The 12842-nt window shown below is 41.8% G+C and overlaps 1 protein-coding gene across 5 annotated transcripts in view; it reads right to left on the bottom strand.

Moving 5' to 3' along the window:
- Positions 1-12842, bottom strand: part of spag9b (sperm associated antigen 9b) — a 68429-nt gene that overhangs the window by 23164 nt on the left and 32423 nt on the right. For 3 of the 5 annotated variants that reach the window (XM_034108097.2, XM_071206807.1, XM_034108092.2), the window contains exons 5-10: positions 8408-8555; positions 3482-3553; positions 2064-2505; positions 1882-1975; positions 712-836; positions 197-254 (exon numbers count right to left, since the gene is read on the bottom strand). In XM_034108097.2, coding sequence (XP_033963988.1) covers positions 197-254; positions 712-836; positions 1882-1975; positions 2064-2505; positions 3482-3553; positions 8408-8555 — 939 coding nt within the window. Of the gene's footprint in view, positions 1-196; positions 255-711; positions 837-1881; positions 1976-2063; positions 2506-3481; positions 3554-8407; positions 8556-10757; positions 11337-12842 lie in introns of those variants that run through there. The other 2 variants (XM_071206809.1, XM_071206808.1) reach the window with 2 other exon arrangements.

Consider the following 12842-nt stretch of genomic DNA (forward strand, 5'->3'; position numbering starts at 1 on the left):
TTTGTAAAAAAAAAAGGCAAAAATAATGGATTTCTTTGGCATGTAACTTAACATGACATACTAATGTAGCATTATCTGCAATCGTGATATAGATACTTTGACATTAAAAGTCATTTCTTCATTAAATGCTTGTATTTCTCTCTCTGGCTGCTTACATAAACACTTGTGGAAGATAGAGTTGATAATAAGTACTAACTTGGTCTCCAGCAGCTGGGTGTTCTCATGGATAAGATGTTCCACTTCCCGACCCATACCTGAAAATGATCAGCCATAATGTGAATACACAGTGTTTTATTTAGTAATTTGTTCCATCAGGAAATAATTGATCCTTGTGTCTACCCTACAAACTGTCTTACCCAGAAAGGTGTAGTCTGAAAGTCATGGAAAAGATGATGCAGCAAAGTAAGAGATTTTTAAACAAGTTCTCATTGAAACTGAAACTATTCTATAGTTACTGCCCAACACAACACTGTAACACTATTCACAATTCTGCACATCTATGCCACAAGGTAACTAAAACCGACTCAAGGACATACATTTAGTACAAGAAGCTGGTAAAGAAATATTTGGGGAATTCATTTAAAACACACCAGAAAACTCATCTGTAATGAGGATGAAGCCCGACAGCCAAGGAAAGACAATTGAGAAATTAAGTGATGAAATGATGAGTAAAGGAGACGATGAAATGATTCCAGTCAGGAGGCTTCTTACCCAGCATGTCGGCTCCTTCATCCACGTCTGCTATCATGTCGTTCCCTGCAGACGACAGCTCCTCAAACAGAGAGTCTGTGTTACGGTCAAACGCCAGATTCTCTATCCCACCTTTAGTTGGTGTGCTGGATGTACAGATGAGAAGGGGAGGAAATATGAAACAAGAAAGAGAGAACATAATGATTATAAAAGTGAAAGAGGCATCGTGTCGCAAGATTTCTTTTGCATAATAACGCCAGTCTTATACATCTGAATTCGTGTTAGTCAGCTGTTTATATTTTCTTTAAAGTCCTGTATTACATTGTTAGTTAATTATATTGAGTCAACCTAACCGTGTTTTGTTGTTAGTTGATTAAAGAGATATTGTATTCAAGTTTTTATATTTTAAACCACAGTTTTGTCTCGTTAACAATATTTCATGATGGCCTTGTCTTAGTCACGGCAAAAAGTCATCGTTTTTGTGAGGAAATAAACATTGATATAACATAACTTTTCCTTTCACCAGTATTTTTAACACTTTGTGCATTGTGAATCTATGTTTTACTGTTTGTTAACATATACCATTTAATGACCGAAATTATTTGTATTTCACTATATTGATTTACTGTATTTATTTTTCTGTGACAGAGATCCATTGCTTTCCAAAAACTATTAAAATACATTTATACGGCAGTCATAGAAATGGGCAGCTTAATATTGCGGTATAGATATGGTAATAACGGGGGGGGGGGGGATGTCTTCGGCATGTTTAAAATGGGAGACATTGGTTGTCTACTTGAATTTGATGAGGAAAAATAATATATGCCAGTCACATCATTTAACCGTTGTGCACTAATGTCATTAGAGACAAAATGTCTGCATCAAAAACGTACATTAAATGATAGTTATAATATTTTTCACTTTAACTAAGTCACATTGTTTTAACCAACTTCAGTTCCGATCAAAACCACCCAATATTATTTTTTTCTTAATTTAAATATAAATGCCGGTTTATTTAAATAATTCTATTCGTTGACAAAAACAAAACACATGTTCCCAAAATGTATGCTATATGCATTAACGTAGAGACAATTAAAACAAATACAAATAAATCCCCAGTGAGGGAAAAGGGTTGACATCTTTCTAACTTCAGGGTAATGATGATGCAACATCCAATAATAAGTCATGTACCTCGTTCCTATGCAGCCTTCGAGGCCCATGTCCAGCTCTGGAGTGGACTCTATGATGGCCTGCACCTCAGATGTCTCCACATTCTCCGCTCCATCTAATACAACCAGCAGGGATACAACACAGCGGGATGAGTAGCCAGTACTCTCAAACTGAGGGGAGCTTAATGTTACTACAGTACGTACCATCAGCTTTGAGGGGTGTAGAGGCGTCATGTCCAGGCTGACCCTGCTGTCCTTCCTGCACGGCTGCAATGTTCTTACTGCCCTCTGGTTTTCCTCTGCTCCCGTCCAGGTTCTTGTTGAGCCCGTCAGAAACTTCCTCTGACTCCGTGGAAACATTGGAAGCAGCAGGGGACAGGGGCGATCCAGATGTCAATGGGGACAGGGGCGATCCAGATGTCAATGGGGACAGGGGCGATCCAGATGTCAATGGACTCATTCCGGTAGACACTCCGTCATGAGGAGACGGTTGTGTTGTTGACTGAGAGTTAGCACTGTGTGAATATGTGTTTGATTTAGAGGCACCACCCTGGGACCCGTCACTTTGTAAAGTAGTTCCCGTTTTGGAGACCCTTCCCTGGTTGGTTGGAGTACCGGACTTGTAGCTGGAACCGGCCAATTCATCCTTAAGATAGGAGAGGAGGGAGAGGGGGAGTGGAGAAGAAGAGAGGGAGGGGATATCATTCAAATCAAAAAGGTACATCTATTTTTTTTTCTTCATGGCAATACATGCAGCTACTTCGCAGAACATATTGATCCGAACACAATAAAACAAAAGTGGGATCAAGGTGGAAATATGTTCAAAACTCACTGCATTCCCAAACTTGATTTAAATAGATAAACACTTTGAATAACGAGCATCAAAGTTGACATTGATTTTGAAAACATTAGCTTGACAACACTTCTTTAACTCGTGGTCTACGAACTAACTTTTTACCAGAGGCATTCTTCGGCCACATGAAGACGGAGATAATGTAATCATAAGCTAAGGGAAAAGCTGGTAAGTGAACCACGAGTTATGATTCTTCAACATTTGAGGAAGTACAATAGCACGTACATCTACATTCCTTCTATTTAAATAAAGTCAAGCCAAGAGTAGTAGATGTTACAACCAACAGTGCACCTTGACATGCAGCTGAACACAAACCAATCCACCACATGCAACCAGGACATTCTATGGTTGACAAATCATATGGTTTCTGGCAATGACCAACCAGAAACCAGACTGTGGTCGAGTGTGAAAACGGCCTTAAGATATGGATCCAAATGCTCAGAGTGAGGGAAGTCGTGATGAGTAATGGCTCAGTGTCATCCACTCTCCCAATACGCTAGTGGTTTACCTTAATGGATAGCAATCATTTTAATGTTACCAATTAACAGAAAATAACAAAACTAAAAATATATTGCTTTTAAATGTTGAGGCCGGCTAAACATAAATAAGGGAACAGGTCAGCATCATGCGGTGTCAATGGCATATGAGGTGAAGCCAGTATGTTAGCATCCTTGTATTTAATCACACCACAGCCAGTTGTGTTAACGACTAAACTTGATACGTTTGGGAGACGCCCGGGTTAGAGTTTCTGAGTCACACACAGGTCTACCTGGTCCTTCTCAGCATCCTGACTGGGACACGTCTCCTTTGGACTTTCACCGTCCTCTTTGATTGGGCAGAACTGTTCCTCAAAATGAGGAATATTAAAAACACCTTGGTCATTAATATTTGTCAACATTAATTCCACAAAATGACTTCATGTGAAAGAAGGCGATATGTACACACATTAGGGCTGTCCCGAATACCATTTTTCGGGCTCCGGATATTCGGTAGTAATCAGCAGCGAATATTCGAATATTCGGTGCGGAGAGATTTGTATTTTTTTTTTTAATACATTTTTTTTTCACATTTTTTTTTTTTCCCCAAAAGGTTTCATAACACGCTCCGAATCCGAGACACCTGACAACACGCTGTTAAGCAGAAGCGCAGATAGAGCATACTATTACGATTTATATGTATTTATTGTATCAGTACTCGCAAACATTAAAACTAAATGTGTCCTCTGCATTTAACCCAGCGCAGCACCCGGGGACCAAATCTGGTTCCACATTCCGTCTATAACATTTTACAACCTGAACAGTCAAACAAAGATACAAAACACATATTTCAGCTGCCAGCTTCATGTTGCTGGCATTGTCGTGGACAACGGCTACTCGCTTATAATTCGGAATGGCAAAGGCGTCCGCCACTTCTCCAAGCTGTTCTGCAATATTTACTCCCGTATGGTTTACTTCCATTACTTTGGTTTCCAAAACAAAGTTACAGAGTTTCCACTCGCGAGTTATGAAATGACAGGTGACAGCCATATACGCCTCCATACGCACCGAGGTGGTCCAAATGTCCGTTGTAAAACTTACGGCAGTTGAGTTTTCAATCTGAGTTACAATTTGGTCTCGGTGATCGCTGTACTTCAGAGACATGGCATCTAAAATACTGGAGCGTTTGGGGACAGTGTAGCCGGGCTCCATCTTCTTCATTAATTTTCTGAAGCCTTCGCCTTCGACTATGTAAATGGGTCTCATATCCATAGCGATGAAATGTACTATGGCATCTGTTATCTCTATCTTTCTTTTCTCCGTTATCGTTTTTTTTAACTGTAGGGTCTGCTGTATTGTTGAGGATGTTGATGGCTGGGATGCGTGGGGATGCACCTATGGCCACAATGTATTATTAGGCTGAGCTACTCAACTTTATGCCAATAATTGCCTTAGCCCCAGATGTTCCCACATTACTCCTATTATTTTCACTATGCTGATAAAATTAAAAAACTAATATAAAAAAATAATTCGGTTGCTTGCTTGCAACTATTTTCCAAGCAAAGTAAGTGCACGTTTTTATCATGTTTAACGTTACTGTTTAAACGGCGGATAAAGCAGCTTCATCATGGCAACTTGACAACAGCTAAGCTAAGCTAGGCTACTACTTACTAGGGTTGCCAGAAACTGACCATGATCAAAATCGATTATTCGGCAGCCCTGGCGAATAATAATGTTTTCTTTACTGGAACATGTTTAACAGTACAAACAACAAACAAGCATGTCATCACAACGACGTGGCCTTGAAGTGAAGTTGGTAATGGCCGGCTGTGCTGCGTCTTTCTCTGTAACCTCTTTGGCGTGCTTCGCACTCAAATGCGAACGCATTGTTGAGGTTGAGCTGTGATAGACCAACGTCTTTTCGCAGAGCTTGCATTTAACTTCCTTTGGACTTGTAAGTTCGAAGTAGTTCCACGAGGAGGAACTCTTTTTACCTGCCGCTTTGTTCATCTTTAGTCGCACGTGTGAGGGAGAGGGGGGGCGGGGTCGGTGTGTAGCGTGCTGCTGCAGCAGCAGTCTGCTCTGCACGCAGGCTTCCTCCAAGTTTACAGTAAAACAAACTGGTGGTGTGACCAATGACAATTATTAATACTATTACTATTATTAGCATTAGTCTATATTTTGGTTGAACCTAAGCCAGAAAAAAAAAAAACATAAATAATAATAAATAAAATCGATTTTTAAAAATAATATTCGATTATGGAGACTGTAGCGAATATTCGAATAATCGCTGGCATCCCTACTACTTACAGCATCCAGGTGACTTTTCAGAGTTGTTGTGCCACCGTGGTAGGCCAGTTTCTTATCACATATTTGGCACACTGCCTTCTTTTTACCGTCGTCCAATTTAAAATGGTCCCACACAGCTGAAGTCTTCAGCATTTTATGGGTGAAACGAGGTGAAGCGAGGTGAAGCGTGCCGTTTGCGTTCGTGACTGTGAACAGTGAACGCAATGTCAGGAGCACAGGCTGAGATTGTATATATTTCCGCATTTTAACAGTGCAATTCAAAAGTATAAATATAGTATAAGAATATGGCAATTCGCCTTTATTAATAGCATACATTTAGAAAAATATATTAATTTGTTTGAAAAAATATTTTATTTTTAAAAATATTTTTTTGTTTGGGAAAAAAAAAAAAACGAATATCCGAATAATGAAATTGAAACCCGAATAGTTGGCCAACGAACGAATATTCGAATAGTCGAATATTCGGGTACAGCCCTAACACACATACAGAAATAACAGGGAGTTGCAGGAATCACCAGGCCAGAGAAGCGCGTCTGCACCTGTCTGCCACTGTTGCACGTATCCCAAAAATAACCAAAGCTGTGGGGTAAGCCTAAACTGAGCTACACAAGCGAACAGTGTTTCGAGCCATATGTATCGCTACACAAAGTGACTCGGTTGGCAAATGCTGTGTGAATGAAAATGACCTTGATGTACAGTACCTACTAATCACTCTCAGGTTTCAGCAGCTCTGTGTGGCACGCAGAACGTCTAACCCTGTATTGTTTTGATCTGTTAATGCCATTGGCTTGAGTGCTACAAATAGAACAGGGCATGAGGGAAATTAATCAATCAGGACAACAACAAGGCAGCAGGTCCCTCGGTCACCTTGAGCAGATATTGAATGAGAGATTCTCTACATTGGTTTATCCCTCTTCTTGTGTCCAGTTCATCTCACTGCAGACTTTCTGCATGCTGCTTTTACTCCATTGTTACTACAGCTGCGCTGAGCAGCCTCCTCTGCGGAAAATGGCTTCTAATCGGGAGAAATAAGACCCCGGGAGGAAACCGGGAGAGGACCATGAAATCAGGAGTTTCCCGCGAAAATTGGGAGGGTTGTCAAGTATGGCTGCTGGCGACCTGCACCTGCCGTAGCAGCAGCACGCCTTAATGTCACAAGCTTGACCTCGGCAAACCCCGGGGCTGAGTTAGCGAGCCCAAGCCTTGACTCATCAAGGCGGCCGCCACCAACGCTGCCCTCCGAGGCACAGCTCCTTGTGCCCCTACCACCACCTGCGCAGCCTTTTGTTTCCCCTGTAGACAGTTTAAAGTAAATACGTCTTCATCTGATGCGGATTTTACTGTCAAAGGTTTTTGCCACTCGAAACACGCATTACAGACTGATAAAGGACTGCTAAGGCATGCCGCATCAAAAGAACACATTTCATGTGAGAGAGAGAGAGAGAGAGAGAGAGAGAGAGAGAGAGAGAGAGAGAGAGAGAGAGAGAGAGAGAGAGAGAGAGAGAGAGGAGAGAGAGAGAGGAGAGAGAGAGATATACACGAGAGGACACAAATAAGGAAATGAGTACTTTGGTGCAGATCAGCTGCACGGAGCCGTTATTACGTGTCAGCTGTCGTTGATATTATAGCTCTTTTAGCTGTCAACCAGCTCCCTCTCAGAGGTGACCACGATGCACTCCACAGCATGTCCGAGTCAGGCAGTGGGCTCTTCCTGTCGCTGTTTGAGTATACGCTGCAGTACAAAGATGCAGAGTTGACCAACATAATGTTCTAAGTGAGCTCGGCTGAGCGAAAGGATGCACCTGCAGTGCATAGGAACATAAACCATGCCCAAGGCGGGCTAAACAGTTCATCGTCTCCGTCTCTACTATTTCTCTCCGAGTGCAGCGATGAGGAAGCTGCCATCCCTAACCAGTGTGCCTTGCTCGTGATTTACCAGTGTGTGTGCTGCCACGCACACAATGTTTCAAAAGTGGTTTCTATGTTGCTCTTTATTTGTGTGTGTATTTGCGATAAGTGTGCGTCTTTACGCAATGCTATTGGCCTTGCTGTTAGATATATATTGTGCCGCAGGCCCGCAGCACATGACGGTGTTGTGTGCCCTCCCATGAAAATCATATGCCCTCCCTTTAGATTTGTTCTGGCGCCGGGTCTGAATGAGAGGGAATGGATTATTAACTGTAAATCTTTGTGACTGGGCATTTTCCAAAGGTACTGCTGTATATGTTAACTAGAGTACCTGGTGGTGTGTGTGTGTGTGTGTGTGTGTGTGTGTGTGTGTGTGTGTGTGTGTGTGTGTGTGTGTGTGTGTGTTGCAGTTGTGGGAGAAAGATGTGCTGCTACACCTCAATTGTACTGGATTTAGGTTTAGGTGCTGATAAGAGTAATTATCAACCACTTCTGATGCCTGTTATAAAACAAGTCCTGAACTCTAAACTTACAATGTCTCTCTGACCCTGTACTACTAGTGTAATAACAGCCAATGAATACCTATTAGGCAGTCATTAATATGCATGATGGCCTTGCCTGCAACATGGTCTCCAACAGCAACAATGTGAAGACACTCTGTCCTCTCCACCCTCCCCCGAGGTTAAAGACAGGCCCCAGAATGGTACCACTTCCTCCGCCTGCTGGGCTTCAAGCCACCCCGTTACACACACAAGCGGCTGCTAAACATTCTGGACACACTCAACAATCCTTTCTCCCTCCATACAAATGTGCTCTCTCTTTGGTATTGAGGGCTTGCATTTTGGTTTCCACAACCTTATTTAAATGAACTGGGGATGATGTCACTAGTCCCATCCGTGGGAAGCTGTATGAGCCAACATCTGACAGTAACTAACACTTTGAAACCGGTCAAATAAATCCGTGTGTGTGTGTGTGTGTGTGTGTGTAGCTGTACGTCATACCTGGAGACTGGTGTTAGAGCATGGATGGCTCAGGTTGTTGACTCTCCATGGTTCTGAAGGGGTTTCAACGGGTTCCTTGTGGAGCTCAGGCGTCACACCATCAGCTACGGGAAGTTGGAATATGCCCATGGAGATGGGACGCTCCTTTCTGGATAGAAAGACAATAGAAGGATTGATCAAAATGTAATACCGCAATTTCAAAAGAAAGGAATATACAAATGTCTGAAAGACTGGCCGGTTGGTGATGTCTTTCTCACATTATTAGAATAAAAATAAAACAGGACTTAATAATAATAATACATTACATTTATAAAGCGCTTTTCCTGGTGCTCAAAGCACTTACTTGGCCTCTTATGCATCTCTATGAGGCTATACTTGGAAGAGCAGTGCTGAATGCTAATGTCACCATGCTAACAAGCTCATAATGGTAACCATCTTATTTAGCTTGCAAGGATGTTACATTTATTAACATTATTAATAAATTATTAACAATTGTACGGTGTCCTTGGGTGTCATGAAAGGCGCCTAAAAATAAAATGTATTATTATTATTTAGCTAATAAGCACTAATTACAAAGTATAGCAGCAACTGATGGGTGAAGTACACAGTGAGTTTTGCTGGGATTTAGTCATAAACCAACGTAATTGGACAAAGGCTGCTTGATCATTGTAAAAGACCCTATCATATTTCCTTGATACTACATAAAGGAACTTGTTTGATAATATAGTTTTCATAATTGTAGGAAGCCAAAATTGTACCTGAAAATAGATTTGCTAATCCCCAATCCATATAGTGGACAAATACAAAATGTTGACTGTTAAAATAGACTGAAATCGAAAAGTTAGGAGTTCGCAAAAGTTATAGCATTTGATCCTCAAGAGTGTATATAACAAATGTCCAAGCAATCCACAAAAATAGTGGTCAGAAGTTCTTTCCTAAAATCACAAATGCCAACGTAATGACATCGCTAGTGGAACAGACAGGATTACAAATGCAGTATGATACATCGTTTGGGAACCATGAATATCTGCACAAGCCACTTGATCTTGCAAAGTGTTAGAAATGTCCTTAGGATTCATCCTCCGTGTACAATGGATGTTTTGCTTAATTCTGTTGCAATCTATCCAAAAACAGGAGACATATTTCTGTTTAGACCAAAGTGTACCATAAAGAAGAGTTAGGGAGACCGTAACCAAGGAAAGCAGTCCCAGCAGCAGCAGGGTGCAAGAACATTCCACGTATGAAGTGATTTATGTTGTGCAATAAGAAGTGCCTGATATGAGATATAATATATAAAGCCGGTTGGACAGTCTCTCATTAGAATGTTGTCACCCTCTCTCTTCATGTTGTGATGAGATTCCTGCAGAGAAATTGACCCTTGGTAGAAAAGTGCTAGGTGAAGGGATAAATAAAGTTGCCAACGCTACTTTAAGAGCTTGAAATAACACTTACTTATTTTCTTTTGCTTAAATAAACGTATTTTAAGTAGTTAAAATGTCAATAACTTGGACAAAACAATATTAATTGTGTGACGAGTCAGAGTAGAGACTTCAGAGAAGTGTTGCTTCAAAGACTGGGACAGTTTGGCACTGAAGTGATTGGAATAGAAATAAAGCTGCTCATAAACTCCACTACCTCCCATCTATTAACTCAGGCAATACCATGAATCCAGTTGTATCCGTCTCTATGATGGGAGTTGTAGCAGCAGAGAGATATATCAGCATGAACACATGTCCGTTACCATCTCCATCTCTTATAATAAAAACCTATCACTACAGCACACTCTTGCATGGAGGGGGATGATACTCTAATTCACAACAACTCTGAGCACTGAAAGTCCAATAATATTCAATAATGCATTATGATAAGTAACTATAGAGTACTGCATCACACCAGGTAAACACCAGCAGTTATTCTCCCTCCAGCGGCTTGGTATCAAGTGAATATTGTGCAGTGGAGCAGAACAAAGGCTGCCATTGAAAAGAGCTCCAAAAACAATGGACACGCCACCATATTGAGAGCAAGAGGTCACATGCAGGCCACTGATGGTGACCGATGTGGCCTTTTGTCATTTCAACCGGGATGAAAAAGAAAATCATCCACTACCATTTTATCTTGACAAATAGGCTAATTTACTTATGAGAATAATCATTAACAGTTATAAACTCTAGCGAATTAGATATAGCGATATAGTCTTTCAGATATGGCTACTTTTAGAGTGCAGTCTCATGCTGTCAGTTATAACCCAACCACATGGCAGGGGTGGCTACAAACTGACAGTCTACAGAGACGACAGAGAAGATACATTAATTAAGCATATAAAGATAAGATACACACATAGAGGTTGTACCTGCTGACTCTGGGTAAGGAGGGTAAAGAAGGCAGGGCAGGTAAGCCGCCGGTAGAGACAGAGTAGTGAACCAGCAGCAGCACTGACAGGGACACCAGCACAGCAGAGTTGATAACCACCGCTCCGCCTACAAAGCCAAAAACAAACAGCAGCATACGCCCGGGGCTCATGGCCCCCCCCAGATCATGGCCCAGTGCCTCAACAGGGACCAGCAGGTTCAGACGATGATGGCAAATGAGGTGGGTCACTGAAGTACCAAATTCAGCCTGGGAGGTTGGACATTGGCCACTGAGTACATCTACAGTGGAGGTCAAATATGCTGTATCCTTCTGGCTGGGAGTTTGCAGCAGAGCTGTTGGCTCCGTACACTGCAGCACAACTGTGAGCAGCAGTCACAACAACAGTAATCCTTGAGAGTGAGAGCAGGAACACACAGCGCAGAGTAAATCATCCACAGAGAGCAGGGAGAGGCAGCTCCTATCCTCCACTGTCCTCCTCTAGCAGGGTCTCCTTCCTCCTTCCCTCTTCCTATCCTCTGCTGAGATACGACACAGCTGCCGCTGAGTCTGGAACACTGACGCTCTCCCACCCTCACTCTGTGGCACCCCCCACCCCTCCCTCCCTGTCTAACTCTCTCTTTTGGGTGCTGAGGCAGCTTGTTTCGTATGCCTCTTCTCAGGCTGCAGCTTATTGGCTGACAACAGGGAGTCTGATCTAAAATTGAGTGTGTGTGTGTGTGTGTGTGTGTGTGTGTGTGTGTGTGTGTGTGTGTGTGTGTGTGTGTGTGTGTGTGTGTGTCAACTGAAGGGATATGTAAAGGCTAGGATTTAATGGGGGCTCTCTAAATACACACTACAGTGTTAACCACTATTCACACCTCTGTTTTAAAGTTGAATTAAAGCAGTAAATTACAGGGAATCTTATGAGTACAAACTAACAGAAATTGCACAATGAAAGAAAGTTTGCAACTATTTATATCAGTAGCTTTATAAGTTAAATGGTTATCATACAACACTATTATTGTACTCTTTTCTGTCTGCTCACAGCTCTGTGGGGCTGTACTTGAACTAAACTCCAACGTTTACATGCTAATAGAGTGGTGCAGGGATGACGTATTTCCCCGGAAGTAAGCTGCTGGTTCCCTCGACAAAAGAGCAGTGGGATTTCTCCACAGGATTTTGGAAAATAGCTGGAAATAAGGTCTGTGGAAAACAAACCTGTTAGATGACTGCACGTTTTGTTCAGCCGGATAATATCCACGTGTCTACCCTACTTTTATAATTTTATAATCATAAATCTAATTGCCAGAAGCAAAATGCTAACGTTATGCTATAAACGAACTACAGCAGGGTCGCTGCTTCAACGTCACGCCAACTTAAGATCGATATTCAAAAATACAGATTCTAAATGGTTCAAGTTGAAGCGTTTGTTTGAACAGTTTGCAGGAGGCAGGTACTTGCTTTCAAGCAGAACAGGGCAAACAAACTTAGAGGAGTGTTTACTGTGAAGGAAATATTTTAATGTGATCTGTGCATAGGAGACTTTTAGTGTTTTCTCTCTTTGTCTGCCGTTTGTAATTTGAACAGGGCAAAGGTCAAGAGGCCCTGCTTTTCCTGTGGGGGAAGTGTGGACCATGCACGATGGCTTTAACAGACCGGTTCTTTGTCTTCAACATGTCTGGTATCGATTAGGGAAAAGCGCACGAATATAGGCCACTCCTTTATTCATGTATAGATCTGCGCTGTGTTTCTTTGTCTCCTCAGTGTTGGCTTGGTCTTTCCATGATGAAAGTTGTGTGAAATATCTTGTAAACGCTCCGGCCGTATGACTCAATAAACTTCAGTGGATGATTAAGCAGATTCCAGTTTCCATTCTTTCATCACATTGCTGATCAGAAGTTTTCTTCACACATTGGCGTCACGAACAAGATACCAAAAGATCTTCAGAGGCTGGTAAGTACATTTCTATTTTGAGATTGGCTTGCCAGTGTCTGTGGTTGACGGTATCATAAATTACCTGAAAGAACTGAGCTGCTGCAATTTTTTTGGTTTCTCTACTCGTTTACATTCGGAGGATTAATAAATA

Source organism: Pseudochaenichthys georgianus, chromosome 19, assembly GCF_902827115.2.
Source record: "Pseudochaenichthys georgianus chromosome 19, fPseGeo1.2, whole genome shotgun sequence".
Lineage (NCBI taxonomy): Eukaryota > Metazoa > Chordata > Actinopteri > Perciformes > Channichthyidae > Pseudochaenichthys > Pseudochaenichthys georgianus.